Source organism: Gymnoscopelus braueri (assembly GCF_963280865.1).
Source record: "Gymnoscopelus braueri genome assembly, chromosome: 8".
Classification (NCBI taxonomy): Eukaryota; Metazoa; Chordata; class Actinopteri; order Myctophiformes; family Myctophidae; genus Gymnoscopelus; species Gymnoscopelus braueri.
This window is the reverse complement of record NC_137609.1, coordinates 15,063,491-15,085,584: the sequence shown is the minus strand read 5'-3', so window position 1 is coordinate 15,085,584 and position 22,094 is coordinate 15,063,491. Positions and strand designations below refer to the sequence as shown.

The window sequence follows — 22,094 nt, the reverse complement described above, 5'->3', positions numbered from 1 at the left end:
TTTACACCACAAGAAGTCAACCTGTAGTCTGATGACTATTAGCGTTTGAACCATAACAAATCATAAAGAGAATGTTTCTTTAATAAAAAAGGCCATAGTTGGGAATATCTACAGTAATGCCTTAAATATATCAACCAACAGGTGGATCGGTGATGATTTAAGCAGTCACACCGGCCTGAGTCAAACTAAAAAGACTCTGAGCTAGGTGTAACTTCACACCTGTTGTGCATTAACTAATCGATGCACAAACTGTAAATCTGTCATCCACACACCACAGGAAGGGCCTCTGTCCAGAGACTCCAGACAGAGTCCATACATCTTGTAAGGTGGAGGAATTTAGAAACCGGATTAAGGTGTACAGCTAGGTGTAGACAAGCCAGGCAGAGATGGTTGCAGAGTTGTGCCATTTTTTGATAAACCAACACAGTGTAAACATTTTCTCACACAGAGGCTACAATATGACTTCAGGTTGGCAGAAACAAAACACAGTCCACCCATATGGTTCCCAGCTGGTTAATATAGCCTCCCGACTCTACCATCACCTCCACAATGCAGGGCACAGTGACATTCCCCAACAGACATAATATTATGTACACCTTTCAACATCTACAGACACTGAATAGTATACCAATCTAGCACAGGTCAAAACAAATGTCTAATCAACTACAGAAATACTAAACAAAAACCCAAACTAACAAAGAACCCTCCAACTACACCCTTCTCTCTTCCATGGCCCTTTGGTACAGCCTGACAAAGTAATTGCTAGGCTTAACAAGATGATGGACATCAGCTGGAGTCTTGAGGCTGCCTTTTCCCATGTGCACTCCCCTGAAACTTCCGCCTCCAGGTACTGTAGACCTCAAAGAGAGGATGATTAGTAGGATACCCACAGTACAATATAATATAACCCAATGACCAATTTTCTTTTTTAATTTATTTTTTTGTCATTTTCACAACAGTCAATTATAATTTTTACTTTAGTGAGGGCGGTAAACTCTTCAGCTCCCTCACACATCTGTAGCAGCTAGTTTCTGTGTAGTGATCATTTCTACAGTTCCAATTCCAGTTTATACTAAGGTATGGCAAGCAGCACAATTGTATGATTCTGTAATGCTGTGGAAATAATGAACTGTGATCCAAGTAGAAACTTCTGACTTTTAAGTGAAGCACCCAACTTTACTCAGGATAAACCATATGGTTCAATGCACAACTGACCAAACTGCAATTACCCTTCAAACTTTCAACAGACAGGGAATGATCTTCAGAAAAATCATTAGTAAAATCTGGTAAAATGGTACAATTCCGTTATGGTTACTAAGTAAAAATTCATGACATTTCCTTTATGGGATTTAAAGCCCTAAAACACTACATACAGTATGTATCACATACCCAGCCTTTATTTGCCCTGGTTGAGGGCTTACTCGACCAATCAGCACAGCTGAAGTTTCACCTTATATTTAAAACAGTCTTATTTATTAATAAATAAGACTCTTTTAATTAGCAAGTAGCAATGTGATAAACAAATTTGTCATCCAACCTTGGAGAGGCAGCATCAGCCCTTCCTATGGCACCTGCCCGTGGTTGGATAAGCTTGAAAATTCCTAGGACATAATACTGTATATCAGATGTATGTTTAAAAAAACAAAACCTGGCCAAAAAGCTTTGTGTGTGTGCCTGAAATACATGTTGAGAAACATATTCTGGATATGCAAAAACAAAGATTGATTGATTGATTGACTGATTGGTTTGATTAGTATGTATGTATGTATGTATGTACAGTATGTATCGCCCAGTATAAGCAAGTGGCGAGAATATGAAGGGAAGTGGAAGATAATTTAGAATTACATTTTAATTATTTTCTTCACGTTTATAACAAATTTACTCATACTGGAAGCTTCAAGATGTTCTTAGAATGAATGTTTACACTGATATAAGTCTTACTATAACAAAGTCCTGTGTTGGAAATGTAATTCAGCTGAATTGAATTAAATACATTACAATCATCATTGTCATGTCATCGTGCATCATTGGTATCTAAAGTTCTGAACTGCAGAGGAGCCCTAGAAGAATTAATTCACATTTGATTAGAAGACCCCTGCCGTCCATGTTGAAACAATAAGTCTAGGAATAAATATGTTCATTCTATAGCAGTTATATCACCTGTTTTGGGTGGAGCTGCAGCTTCACCAGGAGGCAGAATCCTGCTTCAGACTGATTGGTCCTGGCCCGGCTGAGAAAATCTTTCTGCCTAATGCCTATATGTCTGTACTGTATGTTATGTATATGCTGGCTTCAGGCCAATATCAGCCTCTCAGCTCGAGGTCCTTTAAATTGTTCTGGGCCATGTGTGTGTATTTACAGTATGTGTGTTGTGTGTACACAGTTTTGCGCATGCGTGCACGTGTCTCTCTCTCTCTCTCTCTGTGTGTGTGTGTGTGTGTGTGTGTGTGTGTAGCTTTTGCGGGAGAGAGCAGCCATGGTATGGGAGGGAGGCTATAAACACAGCTGTGAGAGTCAGGCCTGAATGCTCATTGTTTTTTTTGTGACCACAATCATATACAATGACCTGTCAAGCTTTGAAACTGCATTGCACCACCATTATCAAAATAAATGGTAGATCCTGCACACAGTAAAGTTGTGTAGCATATAGATAATTCTAATTGAGCTTACTGTCTGATTGATTGACATCTTGTAACATCTTGAGAAAAGCTCAATTCACATTTTTTCCTGACATTTCTTTATCTTAGATGTCCACAGGGATAGTTTAGCTTGTCTTTAGTGAATTAAAGCCTGCCTGATCTCTGACTGCATTGTAGGAGAGTCTGGGAAACAGAGCTACCTCAAATGGCTAAACTCTACAATGTAAATAGAAGAACTTGTGTCTCTCGCGGCCTGACTAAACCCCAGCAGCCCTGACTTCCCTCTGTACATAACAACAACAGAGAAACACTGCATGGCTGTGTGTGATGACCAAATGAGGCAGAAATCCTCCAGCAGCTACACAAACACGTCTGTCCTCCATATGAAATAAACATTTTATAATTGCTCAGCTACATCAACATCATATGCCTTTATATGATCTGGAACAGCTGAAGCCAGTGTTAACTGCATGTGGGCTAGGCTGGCTGAGACAGTAGTGCACCATACAGGCTGATCATGTGTGAGAACCGCATGTTATGATTCAAAAAAGATTTTCCCCATGGTTACCCAAGACTTTTGCTGGTATTAAATGAAGCGTTTCATTTCCAAATCTTACATATTAATTTTGGAAAGAAAATTGCTATGTGAGATTTAACAGTCACCATTTCAAAGATGGTCCCTATTTGAAGATGGTCACTATTGCAAGAGGAAGGGCAATAGTTTGGAGCATTCCAAAAGCTTGGGTTTTGCCATTACTTCATTTCCAACTATTACAAATGACACACATATTATTGTATACACGTGTCCTATCGTGTGATACTAAGCTATAAACATATTGTTCAGGCAGATGTGAAGCATAAAGACAGCAATTGTGTTTGGTTTCGTAATGCACATGTTGTTCATCTGAGGCTGCAGCGTTCTGTATCTTCTGAAGCTCCTGTTTAGAGATTTCTGCCCCCGCCTTTGTTATTCCCTAGGTGAAATATTTGTCAGATGGGGACCATACTGGATGCGGGGGTCTCTTTCCATGGCTCTCTGCCCCAAGAATGCCTGCTGCGAGTCTGGCCAGCACTAGGTTGCACCCCCACCCACTCCATCCCCTGCTAATAGTCTTTTAATGAAGGCCAACTTCGCGGCTTTACAGGGCTACCATTGAAAAGTCCAATGAACAGATAACTGGCCACTGTTAAGTTGTAATAGCTTTTTAATTCCTCACTGGAGCGCTCGGTTCTAATTCTAAAGAAAGACAGAAACGAAAGAGAAAAGTCAGACTCCGATTTGTCAAAAAAGATCAGTAGGAATTTATTATGTGCTGTGGTAAATACATTGTACAGCTCATTTTGTGTGTTGCTTCGCTACACACGCAGTCACTGTCCAACTAGTCTCCAAGTGGAGGTCCGCCAACAATGAAATGTTTCTGAGACATGATGTCACTGCTCGGCCAGTTGAGCGCACAGTGACGTGATGGATTTGGGCTCATGGCATTTATTATACTGCAGCTTTGTAGCCGAACCAGGAGCCAGCTTCACATGAGGCAGTCAGTGATACGATGTGATGTTGAAGAAGCAGCAGAGGTATTGTGGAACCCAAACCATCCCTTGATAATAAGAGATAATAATCTGATCATCGCAATCCCAACCTACGGATTCAGAACCAGAAGGCTGAATGCATGCATGGAGAGGGGTGGTACACTGTGTTAAAGCCTCCCTGCCTCATGCTGCACTAGCAGATGTCCAGGATAGAACCCACACAATGGAGGCACAGAGAGAGGACACTTAATGAGATACACACACATGGAAGCTGGAAGGAGCTCCCTCCATGCCTCCTTGAGGACAGAGATCTGGAAATATGTATCGTAGAAATGAAATGCAAAAAACAGAGGTAACATAGAATGTACTGTAATGATACTGTAATTGGTTTTGGGATGCTAAGTCATACATTCAACAAGACTTATGCATTCATAACTTCTAGAAACTGTCATATTTTCACTTTCCACCTCTCTGGCTCATGTGCTACATTTCACCATGTCATGATTTGTGCTCTCTGACAGCCCACACTGCAAAAACAATATTATACAGTATATATGCTACTCTCAAAATATGCAAACAAAATTACATGTATTTGAAAATATGTTTTGCCAGTGGAAACATATTTTCATTCATGTATTTTAGATATATTATGGCCACTCAAAATACATTTTCTCATATGGGAGTGTCCAAAATGTATTTCGGGGGCATTTCTTTGAATATTCTGGATTGCATTTTATTTCCATGTTGTCAAGGTGAACCACTTCACAGTTAAAAGGTTTGAAGATGAATGACACAGCTGACTTTAGGAAGCACTTCATACGAAGACACAGAGGTGATCAGAAAACTGCGTTCTCCCTGAATACCAAAGGGCATGTGCACTGTTGAACACAATTGTACAACCAACACGAAAGGCTCATTCTATACTTTGTCACATAACCCTCTTGCTTAAAGAAAGAATACCTATGTGTCTGTGTGTTTGTGTGTGTGTACTGTATGTGTCTGTCCAAATTGAAAACCACTGGACAGATCAGCGGCAAATATCTTATGCACGCCAAGAAGTCTTCTTCTTCTTTCGGCTAATTACCGACGAGGTAGGCACAGCCGATCATCTGTCTCCATCTGGTTCTGCACTGTAGAACTGTAGAAGGTCAATTTCACATGATTGTTGTTGTTAGACCCCATCTTGTTCATTGGAAAATATGTACAGCACTTGTCAAAAGGGTCACACAACAAAGTATAAATAAAGCTCTCAGTGCAGAGCCTGACTACTTAGTGTTCAGATTGACAAACATTGTTCCTGATTTTGATCTTGTCTGAACTTTTTCCAAATGATCTCTGCTGTTATTTTTGGATGATCTACAATTTGACAAAAAAGGCTTTTTAAAATAACAATACAGCATAGTGAGAGCTGAGCGTGATCCCCTACTGTCGGAACTATGGCAGTAGATTTTCTTCTCATATAAATAATAAAAACACAAATGTCTCCTCCTCACTCACATAAGAACAGTCACAAGAAAACACAGGGTCTCTAGAAACCTAACGGTAGGAGACTCATACACACCATAGCTAGCATACATACAAATATACACATATGTAAATACAATGAAAATTATAACATCTCCTTGTGGTTTAATGGCATTTTAAAGGAACAAAAATTCAATATAAAAATATATAAAAATAACAGGCGTGAAAATAAAAGAAGTGTCATCTGAAATGATAAAGAAATAAAACAATAATCTCAGTTGCTGTTCTGTAATGTGATGCATTGGCAATTCAACGCATCATCAACATATTTTTGAACACACTATTTGATTTATTTTGTCCTTAGCATTCACAAATGTGTTCAGCAGCCATTTTGAAAGCAGCTACTTGGTGAGTTCAATACTGGAGTGTAAAACGTCCACAGACACAAAGACAGGAACAACATCCTTAGCTCTCTGGCCAGCCAGCGAGGTGATGTGCGAAATAAACTACACGTTTATCTACAGACTGAGGCATCTCTGACTGAAGGGCGTGGCGTGTGTACATCCCGGCAAAGATGTCAATTCATCTCTTCTGTATCACCCTTGTTCAGTTCTTAGAAACCTGCGTCATTGTGGACATGTTCCACCTCTGTACAACGATAGTGAGACAGACAGAAATCATTTTAAAGAATGGAAATCTGTTACTGGGAGAAGCGCGAGCATGTCATTAGTGTTTATGTTCCAAAATCCACATCTGGAAATTCATGGAATGGAGCATCACTCACTGACAAGAAACCAGTCAATGGTCAAAGTGTGGCCAACCGTTCTTGTGTGGCCAAATGTTACTATTCATAGATTTGTGAAACTGTCTGTAACATGTAGTTAAAGTTCTCCTACTACATAATTTTGAGAAGGACAGTAAAACTGATATCCTCACCTAACCTCACTCATGTTTCTTCTGTCAAAATGAAGAGGCCTCTTCAATCACTCTTCAGTTTTCCATCCATCTGCAATATTTATGTTTTTGAACTGCTATGTTTTACTCTTATATCCTCATCTCATGGTCAGGGCTATGGTCCAGTGAGGGCTCCCTGGTGCTAATCATAGATGCCGAGGGGCCTTGGTTGACTCCGAAGGGAGACACGGCGGGCGATCGAGCTGCCAGGGGGGAGAGGGAGGGCGAGAAGCTGGGTGACATGGCCGCTGACGAGATGGAGCCCTCGTGGCTGATAGGAGACCTGCGCAGCGAGGCCAAGTGTGGGAATGTCCGTCCAATCACAGGGACCTTAGGGGGAACGGACATAGCCCCCGGGTGTGCCACTGCCGTGATGAGCGGTGGCGGGTCAATCCGAGGTTTCGGATCTATTTTGGGTTTGGGCTGGAAGGGATGACGCGGGTTCTGGTTCAGCTGGGCAGTTTCATCTTTCAGCCGGGCGATCTCTGTGAAGACGTTAGCCAGAGGTTGGAACTGAGGGCACCAGTTGAGAAGATAGTCCCAGTTGTAGCTTCCGCGCAGTTCCTCATCACTGGCCACAATAGCTGTTAGTGAGCCATCTACAGAGGGTTTGCCATCCTCTGGGAAGGCATAATCCTTAGGCAGGGAGATGTTGAGGCCACGGCCCACTCCCAGATAGCCCCCTCCCTCGTCCCTATAAACTGGGACTTGACCAGACAGCAGGGTTCCGCTGAGGCTACCTCCCAGCTTCTTCCCTTTGAACCAGGTGCTGCCTTCCAAAGCCGCGGGCTCACAGGAGATGTCAGAGAGCTGGTCGGCATCCTGCTGGATTCCAGAGTCCGGCCCTCTGGCCGAGATGTGCTCCTGCATGGATGAGGTAATGGAGGCCACACGGGGGTACTCATTTATCATCCTGATCTCGTCGTCTTCCGCCGCCTCTGCAGAGCCTCTCCCGCTGGAGTGGGAGGGGTCCAGTGAGCCTCCTCTGGGGTACTGTCCCCCACCCGCTCCTGTCCCATCTGCAGCGTATCCCGGCAAGGCCTGGTGGTAGATCCTCTCCCCTGTGGGGCCTGACTTGGAATCGTCCAAATTCTGCAAGGCGGTTCCCGAAGCAACTGTTCTATTCCCTGTATCCTGGGCTTTCTTCCTGCGACGCGACTTGACCAGGAACACCACAACCGCCATGACCACCAGGAGCACAATGACTCCCAGGGACACGGCGATGACGCTGACCAGGAGGATGTTCACGTCGGCAGCCATGCCGAAGTTGGTGTTGCAGACGTCAATGGAGAGCTGGGCTGTTGCGGTGCGAGACGTGTCCAGTGGGCTGTGGGCTGCCACGTCCATATTCATCAATCGGGCTTCCCGTTTGGCGCGCCCCCCACTGCTACTACCAGAGCTGTCCATCTTTAGGAAGATGACACCGGTGGTTTTGTTGACATCAAAGTATGGAGACACGGTAGGTAGGGAGTAGAGCACGATGCCATCCACCCCTCCATCCTCGTCATTGGCCAGAACCTGGCCGATGCTCTGGCCTTTCTTAGCCCCTTCTGGAACTTCAAAGGAGAAGTCGGGAGAACTGAACAGTGGGTCGTACTCGTCCTCACCTGTAACGAATACCTGCACTGTCACAGTGGCCGAGTGGTTGCCTGCATCCACTGCCAAAGCTACAAAGTTAAAGGAGTTGACCTTCTCGAAGTCAAAGGATGTTTTGGCTCTGATCTCCCCTGAGTTCTGGTCCACAATGAAGCTGTCTTTCCCTGGCCCGGACCGCTCCAATACGTAGTACTTCAGCTGGCCGAAGACCCCTGTGTCGTGGTCTATGGCATGGAGGACAGTCACGGCTGAATTGACCGGCTGGTTCTCTCGGATGCTGGCGGTCAGCACTTCTACCGGGAAGAATGGATGGTTGTCATTCACGTCTTTCACCTCTATCATGACAGGAGCCAGGGCAAAGTGAGAATGGCCGTCCGAGGCCTGGATGATGACAGCGTGGGTAGGCCGGTGCTCACGATCGAGTGGCCGCTGAAGTCGCAGGGCCCCTGTCCACTGATCCACAATAAACAAGGCCATCTCATCCCCTGAGCTAATGGTGTACTGGACCTCTGCGTTGGGAGCTGAGTCTGGATCTGACAAAGGAGAGAGAAGAGCAATACATTTAGTATGACACAAGTGAAGGAGAGGGAAATAGATCATTCAAGATGTTATGAGTATACATTTGATATCTCAACATCAAACACTCACCTGTAGCAGTAAGTCGTATGATCTCAGTACCAGCGGCAGCCCCCTCGCTCAGAGACACTGTGTACTCCGCTCTGCTGAACACTGGTGGGTTATCGTTCACATCGCCGATTGTTATCACTGCAGCAACACTGGAGCTCCGCTGGGGCATGCCGCGGTCTGACACCACCACCGTGAGATTGTAGAGCGGCATGGCTTCGAAGTCCAGCCCCTCGGCCAACAGCAGTGTTCCCACAGTTTGGAAGCCCCGCCCCTCCAGGAAGCGCACGCTGCTTTCAATCTGGAACGCGTTCCCCTCGTTGCCGCTGGCAATGGCGAAATCAAACCCACAGTTCTCTCGGGAGAGGTCACTGTCGAAGGCCTCAAGGGTCAGAATGGTTGCCCCGGGGATGGCGTCTTCGGAGACCGTGGCCCTGAAAACAAAGAGAAGTTTAATCATTACAACAGTACATACTGTAGATACTATATATACTATACTGTAGATACTATATATTATCTTATCATATTTCCCTTTAGTTTTTTCTTATTGGCCTTATATTTTCTGTCCATCTATTGTAGCCTTATCTCGAAAGTATTCTTTTCGAGATCTCATCTCACCTCACCTCACCTCACCTCACCTCACCTCACCTCACCTCACCTCACCTCACCTCACCTCACCTCACCTCACCTCACCTCACCTCACCTCACCTCACCTCACCTCATCTCACCTCATCTCATGCCCTTACAAAATGAGAATGTTTAAGTGCAATATCTTTCCATGTTTAGATCAACATAAAAGTCACTGACCTGTACTCTGATTGGTGGAAGATAGGAGCATTGTCATTGACATCAGAGATCTGGACTTGAACAGTGGTGAGGGAAGAGAGGGTGGGGGATCCTCCGTCACGAGCTTCAATCACAATATTGACTGACGGACGCTCAGGGTCAAACTCTGCCCTCTGATTGATGAACAGGGTACCTACATAGGCAGACCACAGAGAGGCGGAGTTAGGCTCAGACATTAAAGCTGTGCACCTACTGTTGCCTAATGTGACTCAGAAGAATCAGATGAAACATTCACATTCATAAGCATATTTTGTGATCATACATTTGATTAATTTAAAGGAACACTGCACCTTTTTTCATAAAAAAAAAGTAAAAAAAACATCTTTAAAAAAACAACAACTATGCTATATAGGCAGTGAAGCTCCCTATATTCCAGAGGAAACAGCTGCCGGGAATTGCACTTGCTCCTTCTGTTAATTGTAGAGTTTGCTCCAGTTATTCTGGGTGTGTTTCATTTAGATGTCACGCATCAGCATGTACTTTATTCCTGGCACACAAATGTCTAAATGAAACACACCCACAATGAATGTTTATTTTAATTTAATTTACCTGTCAAAATGGATGCTGTGAAAAGGATCGTTTGGTCACTAATGCTCACTATTAAAAAATTCACCCGAGGTCAGACTTTGGTTAATTTATGTTGAGCAGTATTTGAACCCAGGTCAGATCAGTGTGAATTATCTGCTTGAGCCACCAGGGTGCTCTTGTATGTTAAATTGAGTACAGAGTCTGAAGTTAAATCAAACCATGCTTGTGGAGGCCTACCATTACTGGGGTCAATATAGAAGCCCTCCTGGGTAGATGACATCACCCTGTAGGTGATCTTCCCATTCTCTCCTGAGTCCCTGTCGGTTGCTGTTACCGTGACAACAGGACTGCCTGGTGGTGTGTGCTCAGGCAGAGTTACCTGAGAACCAAAGGAAAAGGAAAATTGAAAGAAAAACACTTAAGGCGTCACGAAAAAAGAAAAGAAAACAAGTCTTAACGGAACCCATCAATAATCAAATTTCCAGTTCCGTCAGTGAACCCGTGAGGTTGGAGGGAAACTTGGAAAATTAGATTTTATATCCTAGTTCCTGTTTTTCTTGAGCCTGTGCTAACACTGAGGTCATTTCCTGAGACACAGTAGTAAATATTACGAGTTCATCTCTGCAGCTTTTCCCCAAGCTGAGACACATTCTTGAGATTAGCCAGTTAACTATCATCGCCCCCACTGTGAGACTGTGTGTGTGTGTGTGTGTGTGTGTGTGTGTGTGTGTGTGTGTGTGTGTGTGTGTGTGTGTGTGTGTGTGTGCGCGAGCGTGTGTGTGTATGCACATGCACGCACACTTTTGTTCGTGCATGCGTGCGTGCAAGCAGGTATGATGAATGTGTGTCTACTGTCTGCGCCAGAATGTGTACTGTACTGTACTGTATGTGCATGCATGGCTGTATGAGTACGTATGTGAAGAAGCTGGCCCCTGGGAAATATGAGCCTCTGGGGCTAAATCACTCCTCTGACTATCAAATTTAACAAGGTGTGAAGACCTGGGAAAGCTCAGGGTCTACTATGTATGCAGGGCATTCACTGTTGCACCATGCTGCAGGTGCAATGAATACAGAAATCAGCTTTCATCCTTCAATGAATATAAGTACAAATACACTTCTGCTAATCAGGGTAAATTGAGTGCATTTTTTTTTCACCTGTTCACAAGTAGTAAACACCAATGATGTGCTACTTGGTTTCCAGTCCCTGATAAAAGCCATGTAGGCTTGGTTATCTGTTTTTCTAATGACCACCTTACACCAAACAATCGAGATACTGGGTGTGCGCAATGGCTCGAACAAAATGACAATTTTACCTCAACATTGGAAATGTATCTCCAACAGTGAAAAGTCACTTGAAAAGACGCTTACATTATTTCATGAGTAAAAATACACTTTTTGTTTGAAAACACATTATTTAACCATCAGGTCATTAAATCAAAGGATGTTATGCTTTGATTCAGAGGGCACAAAGGAGCTTCCTGCCTTTGTCAGCATTAGGACTAGGGTTATAGGAGTAGGATTAGGATTTGAATACACAGTTCTGAACATTTAAATAAACACATTGACTACGTTTACATGGACCCAAATATTCCACTATTCTGAATGACAGCCCAATCAGAATAAAAATGCCTTGTGTAAACACTTCAATTGGAAGAGAATATTCCAATCCGGTCTGATAGGAAGGAATTTTTCATTCTTGTTGAGAGAGAAAATTGATCTCTGATCTCTGATCTGAATGCTTTCAATCTGATTGAAGAAATATTCTCCATGTAAACAAAATCACTGTCACTCCCTGGTACCTGATAGAGGTCTTGAGTGAATGTAGGTGTGTTGTCGTTCATGTCTTCCACCAGTATGGTAATGTTAGCCTCAGTGTGGTGCTGGGAGTCGGTTGCTCTGACGGTCACAGTGTACCAGGTCTTCTCTTCGAAGTCCAATGGGGCAGTGAGGGACACTCCTCCACTGAAGCGATGGATCCCAAACTTGCCCAAGGAAGACGGGTCGAGTTGCAGTGTGTAGGACAGAGCCGGGCTGGAGTCAACATCATTTCCGGTCACCAGGGTGATCTCTGTACCAATCAGTGTGTCTGAGAGAAAGAGGGAAACAATACAAAAGCATTAGTTATCTGTTGTCTTCACTGCATTGTAGGTTTTTGGTATAAGAGAACTTAAAGATTAAAATAAAGTTTGATTAAAAAAATGTTTTTTGTTTTCATGACCCTGGTAGACAGTTCCCTTTTCAGACTTGGAATTGTATATTTGGAATTGTATACTATATGTCTTTTATTTAAAAACTGTCTTCACTCAGGCTACTACTCAGGCTACTAACTAATCAAAGGCCTGGGAAAATAGATGATAGATGAACAGTAGCACATCTCAGGTTTTTTTCATATTTTTTTCCAGAGAGTAGGACCATAGTGACTAAATGTAGTGTACCATCAACAGATTTAGATGTTACTATAGGTACAATCGGTTGACCTGTGCCTAAACTAATGATCTGAGAGTTCTGATTAGTTTATAGGTAGTGAGCAGGTCAGAGATGTATTTAGAAGCTACAGCATTTAAATACTTGTAAATAGTAAGTAATACAGTACTGTGATCTGTTTTTCGTCCCTGGCTGCAGTATTTTAAACGAGTCTTCCAACAGTCTTTCGGGAAGTCCAGCAAAAAAGGCATTACAGTAATGTCATCTGACATGTAATATAATATTTTGTTATCATAAGTATTGTATACTTACTCTCTGGGATGTGAACTTCCCGGGGCAAGGGGATAGTGGGGCTGTTGTCATTTTGGTCGACGATGATCACTGTCAGCGTGGCTGAACCCGCCAATCGGGGACTGCCTCTGTCGGTTGCCGTGACTACAAGCCTGTGGGCACGTAAAACAAATATCAAGATTGTTTTCTGAGAAAATGTCTTCTCTTATTGCCTCCCCACAATTACGTCAGTTCAAAGGGAGCATTTTCAAAGGGATATGAAGGAGAAGAGGAGGAATAGGGAAGAGCTATATATCACTCCTCTCTTCTTCCTTCTCTCTCTGAAAAGTTATCAAAGGAGAACACGTCATCCGTCATGTCATGTTGAATGACGGGCGGCTCTCTGGGAATTAAAAGGCATTAAATCATGACTAGGCTCTAGGACCCCCTTTTTAGATTTACACATTGATGTATGCCCTTACAGGGTAACGACAGATACATTGTTGCGAAAGCAATACACCGAACATTATGAAAATGTCTCAGGAAACAGCAGTTGATTTAAAAGGTCTAAAATTGCGACTTGGCAGTCTGATGCATCTGGCATGCAGATATGCGTTTGCAGTGACGCGAGTCCGTCCAGTGCATCCTATCAGCCTCCTCACCAGCTATCTAAACACGAAATAGCTGAGCAAGGCGGATTTACGATGCATGTTCTATTTTTTCTCTATGTGTTTACATGCAGGAAAAAATATAAAAAATGTTGCACAACAATTTGTTCCTTGCAGACGTTGTATATCCACTGAGCATAAAACCAATTCTTAACACATTCAAATGACAAAAGCAACAACAAAACCATTCATGGTTTTGTTGATGCAAACCAACAGATCTGTTCTCACTTGGTCTGCGTCCAAATCTCCCGGTCCATGATGGCCGCCGTGGTGATGCTTCCTGTCACTGGGTCGATCTTGAACAGGCCGCTCATGCCTGATGATTGGATAGAGTAGGTCACCTGACCATTCTGGCCCTGGTCTACATCTTCAGCCACCACCTGGGTTCAAGATGGCCGGAGGAGAGAGGGGGAGGAGAGAGGACGAGAATTTATGCGTACACTTCACTGCAAAGATTCCTAACACCAACTAACTAATTCCCATTAGAGTAAGTATCTACGTATTGAACAATTACAATCAGTGCCACTTTTTGGAATTTCAACTTATGTTCTAGATTGCCTGTGTTCTTCCTACTCTACATCCATACCTGCATGTAAATTGTTAAGTAATGAATACCTGTATGATGGGCGTTTCATATCCCTGTGCCTCTCTCATATAGGCCACGTAGTTCTGAAGGTGGAAGCGTGGAAGGTTGTCGTTGACGTCCTGGAGAATGAGGTTGACGGCCATGTAGGAGGTGGAGGACACCGTCTCAGCCTTCACCACGAGTCGTAGTCTGGGGGTGTCCTCAAAGTCCAGCCCCATGGAGCTCTGCACCTGAATTTCACCTGGAAGACACAGTGGAGACAGGAATAAGACACGAAGAACTGAATGTTTAATGTGAGGATGAATGCATCATTACTGATTACATACTACAGTACATACAGTCGGAATCATGGGGTTTTCAGCACACGACACTGACTCTAAGTATAAATCAGGGGTAATATCTGAGGAAGCAGAGAAGTATGCTTTCAATGTGATGGTCTCACCTGTTGAGGAAGTGATGCTGAAGACATGCCTTTTGTTACCACTGAAGAGGCTGTAGCTGATGCCTCTACGTGTGCCGTCTGGGTGCTGGGCCTGAGCCTGGGCCACTGCGGTACCTGCATTCAGGGAATCAATCTTTATTGTCACATCACATTACAAGTAAGGTGGGTGAAATGTTTTGTTGTGCCGGCTCATCATTGCAGTTACGTAAAAGAAAGATGCATAATAAACTAGAAAAAGTGCTCCTCGGAGCACAAGTCTCCGCCAGGTAAGGTAGATTATTGTGGCCTCCTGGTGGCGCTATAATAGGCCAATGTGAAAAGGGTGGCATTTCTTCTTAGGCCTTGCACGACAATCGGACACTGCATTCATGATTTGAGGCATTTTGTTCCAAAAATGTGGTTTGCTAAATTAGACCTGCTGGTGGCGCTATAACAGGCCAATGTGAAAAGGGTGGCATTTCTTCCTCGGCCTAGTGGGAATGTGTGTGCAAAATTTCACGGAAATCGCACACTGCGTTCATGATTTGAGGCATTTTGTTCAAAATGAACCAATCCTGCATACTTTGGAGGCCAATTTTAGCCAATCAGGATGGCATATGGAAAATCAGACAGATCCGTGTTGATCACATGGCTATAGAGATGCTGTGTACCAATTTGCGTGTTTTTTGGAGAAAATCTATAGGAGTAATAGCAAAAAAAATGTTTTGCACAAGCCCGCCACATGGTGGCGCTATGACAGGCTGATCTGAAAAATGTGGGGCAGAGGTTCTGCTGTGGCATCCAGGGAGTGTGTGTGTGCAGTTTCACAGCGACAGGGCCAACGGTGGTGGAGATTAGCTGGTCGCAGACAGGACGGACACACACACACACGGACACACGGACGGACGGACGGACGGACGGACAGAGGGCAAAACATACTCTCTCGCCAGGCCGAAAGAGACAATAAAAGTCATGAATGTACGTATATAAATGGAGTCCCTTTAAAACACATTTCAGTTCAGTCTGTGCAGTGTCACCAGACTTACAGTAGCTCTTGTTCAGATATGGTACGCCGAAAGGTAGGAATGTGAGGAAGGTGAGATAAGACAAGACAGTAACGTGATAATAAGTTATAAGATAAGTCAAAATATGACAATACAAGATAAAATAGAACAGATAAGATGTGCTTTTTAATGCGCTTTATCAATTGCTGAGGGACATTTCAGTCATTGTCACAAACAGGGACAATCCAACAGAATATCAGGAGTCTAACCTTTGACAGCGTTTTCCTGTATGCTGACGTCCCTGGCGTTCCTGGAGAAGCGGATGCCGTCGTACTCCACCTCCCTAACATAAATAACCACCACCCCCTGTGAGGACTGGGCCGGGCTTCCCTGGTCCATAGCCTCCACGATCAGGGTCCTCTGTGTCTGGGTCAGCCCCCCCAGGGGCTCGGTGGCTTGGATCTCCCCCGTCAGCGAGTTGATGCTGAAGCCCTTCACCGGCGCGGCAAAGCGGTAAAAGACAGAGCCATTGGCTCCAAAGTCCTTGTCCTCTGCCTTCATGGTGGCCAGGACGCGATGCTGAGACCGACTGCTGGACACCTCGATGACCAGCGGGTCCTGAATGAAGAAGGGAGCATTGTCGTTGACATCCAGGATGCTGACTGTCACCTGGGAGAGAGTGGGAGAAGGACAGAAAAGAGGGAGTTACGGACAAAATAGTCCTATTGCATAAAAAGCACTGACAAATATTTTGTCTTGTGGAATCCAGAAGAGGTGAGCGTTCAAAAGAAGGCTGTTCGTTCAGCAACTGGCACTTGTTTTAACACATACAATTTAATTACAGCATTCCCTTTTCCAATAAAGTTTGATCAGCTAATTATATTTTAACTATTAGATAAAAGCTAACCCTTTTTCTCCCAATTTAGTCGACACCAATGAATGCCACTGCTGTTGTACCCTACAGGCTCACCTGCCTGAGGAGGCACCACCGGGAGGACGTAGCACCACTGTCCTACTCCTCCCGTTCAACAACCCCTGCTGACAGGCACTGCCCCAGCCCGTAGGAGTCACTAGCACAGCGACAAAGATCACCATAACCCTCCTGGCTTCCTTCCCCGGGACTTGGCCAATTGTGTTGTATAGAGTCTATACAAACACAATCTAACACGATCTATACTATATACTGTAGATGCTCTTCCATTCAAACCCCTAGATGGTGCACAGGTACTTTACCCCGGCACCACTCGATTGCGCCTCAATTTCAGCATTCATGATTCAATAGTTTTCCATTTCTCAAGGTTGTCTAGAATCTCAGTGTATGAAGGATACATAGTAGGACAGGAAATTAGGTGTGTGTGTGTGTGTGTGTGTGTGTGTGTGTGTGTGTGTGTGTGTGTGTGTGTGTGTGTGTGTGTGTGTGTGTGTGTGTGTGTGTGTGTGTGTATATACAGTATATACAGAGAGAGAGAGAGAGAGAGAGAGAGAACAGTATGAAAAATGTACTGTGATGCAGTGCAGTCGGCGGCTGTGGCTCGGAAGGTAGAGCAGGCCGTCGAAGTGTCCTTGGGCAAGACACTGAACCCTACATTGCCTCCAATGAGACGGTCTGCGCTAGCTTGTCACCATTTAATTGGTGTGTGAATGTGGGAAGTGAGGACGCTGGCATCAAATGTTCGCCGCTTCACCTCCCAATGTATGAATGAATTAACCATTGTAGAGCGCTTTGAGTACTTGAGTAGAAAAGCGCCATAAAAATGCAATTCATTATAAAATTCACTTGTTCACCAAAGTTCAGTGCCTTGAAAGAAACTAACCAAGTAAACAACTTTGATATAGTCATGTCTGACAGTTCTTCTGTTACCTGAGCAGAAGAGTTCCTGGGGGCAGCAGGAGAAAGGTCCACAGCAAACACCTGGAAGCTGTACGAAGCCCTCTTCTCCCGGTCAAGAGGAGCTGATGTGGTGACGCGGCCAGTGTTCTCGTTCACGCTGAACGCGCCATGTGCCTCTTGACTGAGGAAGTACAGAACTCTCCCGTTCAGCTCGTCATCAGCGTCTGTGGCAGTCACCTATGGTGAAACACAGAAGGCGCTAAATTATTTAAATGGTGTGGTGAAAGTTGTTACAAAACATAACCACATGAACCCTAGCGTCTTTTTTCTGGGGGCGAACATTGTGTCCATCACTCAGATCAACAAGCTCACAACATGTTGTGAACATGTAGATCGGCTATTTACAGTGAAGAGATTTGGTGTAGAGGTTAAAAAGAAATGGAGCAGACTTAATACAGAACACGGTTAACAAAGTATAGTATATAGGGTTTTATTGTGGATCACTGGCTTCCTTTAAAACATGCCTGAAAATCCACCTTTCAGGAGGCCAAAGGGGGAGGTAATTATCACTTATTAAAAAGGTGTTCACCCCCCCCCCATTCTCTACTCTGTAGAGTTTTATTTTATGTGATGATATTGTATTTTGGTGTTATTTTTTATGCTATGTTGATGAATTGAATATAGGACCTCAATGGAAATAAGTCCACTGGACTTTTTTGTGTGATCCTTTTAGACTAAGTGCATGACTATACTTGTGCTGTTTGCATTTATGCCTAATAACATATTCAATCAATCAAAAAGTGGCTAAAGGCTGATTTGCATTTTTAACACAACTGTAGAGGGAGGAGCAAGTGAAATCACCTGGTGTAGTGTTGGGTTGGAACAAACACCCCCCACAAGTGCCCGCTGACATAAACAAAACTGGTTATGATAATTTGTAATTCTAAATGTAATTCCCATCCCAGTCTGACCTGCAGGACTTGAGAGCCCTCTGCTGCGTCCTCTGACACCTCAACAGAGTAGCTGCTGCTGCCGAACACAGGGCTGTTGTCGTTCACATCCAACACGTTCACCTCCACCGTCACTGTGGTGCTGAGGGCGGGGCTTCCGCCATCCACAGCCACAACCTCCAGGGTGTACACAGCCTTCTTCTCCCGATCCAAGGCCCGCGAGGAGGACAGGGCCCCCGTGCTGGCCTCAAGCTGGAAGTCAGCGTCAGCGTCTCCAGCTGTGAAGGTCGGAGAGAGAGAGGGAGAGATAGAAAGAGATAGAGAGAATGAGAAATAAAGGAAAGGTGAAGGAAAGGTCGCGAGAAAAAAAGCGAAAGAGAGGGAGGGGGAACAAGAGAGATAAAGAAAAAAGTAAAAGGGAGGTAGCGAGAGAAAAAGATAGAGAGAATAAAAGGGGATAGAGAGAGGGAGGGAGAGAGAGAGAGTGATGGAAGAGAAAAAGCCGAGTTCACTACAACCATCTAATGAACCCAGATCATTTCGTTACAGTACAGCATAACCGTGACATGTCATTTGGCACATAAGATCTACTCACATCATCTCAGTCACACACTAGGGGGGGTTCAAACAAGAAGCATGACACGCGCATACATACACATACTACACATACTATACACACACACACACACACACACACACACACACACACACACACACACACACACACACACACACACACACACACACACACACACACACACACACACACAGTTGTGCCCCTTGAGTGAAATGAGCTGTACTATTTGTGAAATAAGACAGAACAGCGTCTGAATGCTGTCTGGACCAGCAGCATGCATGTTTGATGGTCCATAAGGGAGGACTACAGGAATATATATACGTACACAGTCAATAGTAATATGTCAGTCTACAAGTAGACTATGGTTCCTGCACAGTGTCAATGTAACATCGTCTGTCCATAAACACTCTAATTTTATGGAACTTTAATGGTTAATATTGTTAAGGGAGTGCTTATCGCTCGTGTAATAATCACTTATACACATGTGCAGTACACATGGTACAGTAAAAATACTGTACATGCACACCTACGTCCACAAATAAGTAAATCAATCACTCTTTATTAATTACCTGAGGGGAGGGCCTTCATACACGCACGCACGCAGGCAGGCACTCACACACGCACGTGCGCAAGCACGCACGCATGCACACACACACACACACACACACACACACACACACGCAGACACACACGCGCACACACACACATACCAGTGATCCTGTACTCTAGTTCTCCGTTGGGTCCAGAGTCAGGGTCTGTGGCCTTGAGGAAGCAGAGTTCAACTGGGCCGATGTTCTCTGGTACCTCCAGTCTGTACCAGGGCTTTGCAAACACTGGAGCGTTGTCATTCACATCCTGCACCTCCACCCGTACCACCGCCTTGGCAAAGTTAGGAGGCAGCCCTCCGTCCCTGGCATAGACTGGAAAGGGATGGGGAATTATTCATGTGTGTGTGTATTTTTGTGCATTTAAGAATGTAATTACTTACTTATAAAGCATCTTTCCAGCTAGAGCTGTTATGAAACAAGTTGAGCTATAATAGTGCATTCCATCTACAGTATGAGTGTTACACAAATATAGTACTGTACATAATTAGCTGAGCTGTCCGTCTGTCTGTCTGTATGTATGTGTATGTTGTTGCTACGATGACAGAATTTCCCTCAGGATTAATAAAGGTCTATCTATCAAAGTCACTCTGTTTGCAGTGACTCAATACACTGTATCATTATCAAATCTCAATACAAGGCCATAGAACTTCATATATTACATCTCTAACTCAATATCTGACACATGCTGCAATTTGGCGGTCAAAGGTCAAGGACACTGAGGTCAACTGGCAATGAGCCACGCAGATACACTATGTACACCTCTAGGTTGCCCTTGAAGCCCATATACTTCACCAAATGACAAACAGCTAAAATAGCTGTTATACAAGCTTGTGAGCTCGTAGATCTGCTACTTTTAAAAATTCTGGGAAACTTAGAAGACTTTCACCTATAATGCTCAAAATAGGGCTGCCAGGTTGAAGGAGATTAATATTCTAAAAGAGTTTCTGATAAATATGAATGTGACTAAATGTGGTAATAAATAGATAAGTGGTCATATAATACATGAGTAAACAAAGAGAGTGGAGAGGAAATTATAACATTACTACTTACCAGTGAGGGTGTAGTGGTCATGAAGCTCTTTGTCCAGTTCTCTGGTGGTGGTAATGACTCCTGTCACAGGGTTGATAACGAAACCTTCCTCTGTCACCCCTCCATAGCTCACATGACCATTAGAGCCTGGATACAGAAGATGAACATACAGAGATTATGTCTTGGTCAGCATGTTATAAAACGGCTATCTCTCTTGATTTGCCCCCATTCATTTTATGCAGATAGTCATATACTGTAACTGGTAGGGGTGTAACGATAAATTTTAAAGTAATACTAGGTAACTTCTTCAACAAAACTAAAGTTAAATTGTATATCTTTTGTGAGTGGCAAAAGTTTCACAACACCCACTCCATGAATTTCACCCCCGAAAGCCTTTTATTTATATATTTTCTATTGAACGGTGGCTCGGTGAGCCTTTCCCGCGAAAATGACGCCATCTGGCCGGAAAACGGAGGCGGAAATGCACCGGTTTCCTGTTTGGCCAGGAACTACCGCACCGGTTTCCTGTTTGGCCAGGAGCTACCGCGCTAATAACAAAAGGGAAATTCACGCAGATTTTAAGAGATTGCATGATTTGAAGGTCGAAAAACAACAGAATAAGAAAACACAGCTCACGGTAACTAAAGCTCCACTGGCTAAGAGAAACGATCCACAGATCGTATAAAACAATTAAAAGAACGCTTTTTGAAACGCTTCCGTCTTCCGGTGAAAACAAATGGAATTCTGGGTAACAGAGGAATAAACAAACGGCCTGCAGTGACGGTAATGACCAGCAGAGGCTGCTAAAAATCATTATTTGTGGACCTGCACTGTATAACTTTAACAGCGATACGATACGCATCACGATACATGGTTGACGATGATACATGGACGATATTGGTTCATTGATAGCGATATGATATGATTCAATGATTTAAAATCGATACAGTAACTATTTAGCAAAAATAATTGAATCCTGTGAAATGTGTGGATAGTGCAGGTTTTTTAAGGGATTTATTTATTATTAAATGGAATGGAAAAATAATAAAACCCCTCTTTCTCTATTTTTTTTTTAAATTGCTAAACACAACGCACTTACTTAGTATCGATACAATCGATTATTTGCATTGCAAAACGATTCGATACAATACAAAGTCAAAAGACATTTTGCTGTTTGCATATCGATATAGTTGGATCGTTAAAATGCAAATCGATGCATCTATGCGGTTACTCTATCGTTACACCCCTAGTAACTGGTAACTGGTGAAATAGCCATCTCTACTTTCATTGTGTGCTATCTCAGCCGTGCAAATGAACGTGCATTTTTTTTATTGTTTCACATTAAAAGAACTGAGTTTGATTCATTTAAAAACCACTACTGTAGATGTGAAAAGGCCCTTAGTATGTGGTTTGTTGCAAAGGGATTCAGTTCCTTCCTCCATTAGCTTCCCCCTCTCTCCACTGTTTACACTGCTACATTCTCTTTAATGTCACTCTGGCATGAGTTCATGGGCTCCTTGTTAGATGTCAAGGCAAGGTGCTATT

At 43.7% G+C, this 22,094-nt stretch overlaps 1 protein-coding gene across 2 annotated transcripts in view; it reads right to left on the bottom strand.

Annotated features, from left to right (window-relative positions):
* dchs1b (dachsous cadherin-related 1b) overlaps positions 1-22,094 on the bottom strand; it is a 448,519-nt gene that overhangs the window by 307,298 nt on the left and 119,127 nt on the right. The window contains exons 16-29 of one of the 2 annotated variants that reach the window (XR_013933533.1): positions 20,571-20,696; positions 19,623-19,832; positions 18,357-18,613; positions 17,416-17,622; positions 15,824-16,223; positions 14,572-14,685; positions 14,159-14,370; positions 13,772-13,923; positions 12,918-13,048; positions 11,981-12,267; positions 10,419-10,560; positions 9,615-9,786; positions 8,832-9,241; positions 5,375-8,716 (exon numbers count right to left, since the gene is read on the bottom strand). Coding sequence is in view for 1 of the 2 variants with exons in the window: in XM_080434535.1 (XP_080290661.1) it covers positions 6,678-8,716; positions 8,832-9,241; positions 9,615-9,786; positions 10,419-10,560; positions 11,981-12,267; positions 12,918-13,048; positions 13,772-13,923; positions 14,159-14,370; positions 14,572-14,685; positions 15,824-16,223; positions 17,416-17,622; positions 18,357-18,613; positions 19,623-19,832; positions 20,571-20,696 (4,859 nt within the window). In the remaining variant the exon portion in view is untranslated. Of the gene's footprint in view, positions 1-3,943; positions 8,717-8,831; positions 9,242-9,614; positions 9,787-10,418; positions 10,561-11,980; positions 12,268-12,917; positions 13,049-13,771; positions 13,924-14,158; positions 14,371-14,571; positions 14,686-15,823; positions 16,224-17,415; positions 17,623-18,356; positions 18,614-19,622; positions 19,833-20,570; positions 20,697-22,094 lie in introns of those variants that run through there. The other variant, XM_080434535.1, reaches the window with a different exon arrangement.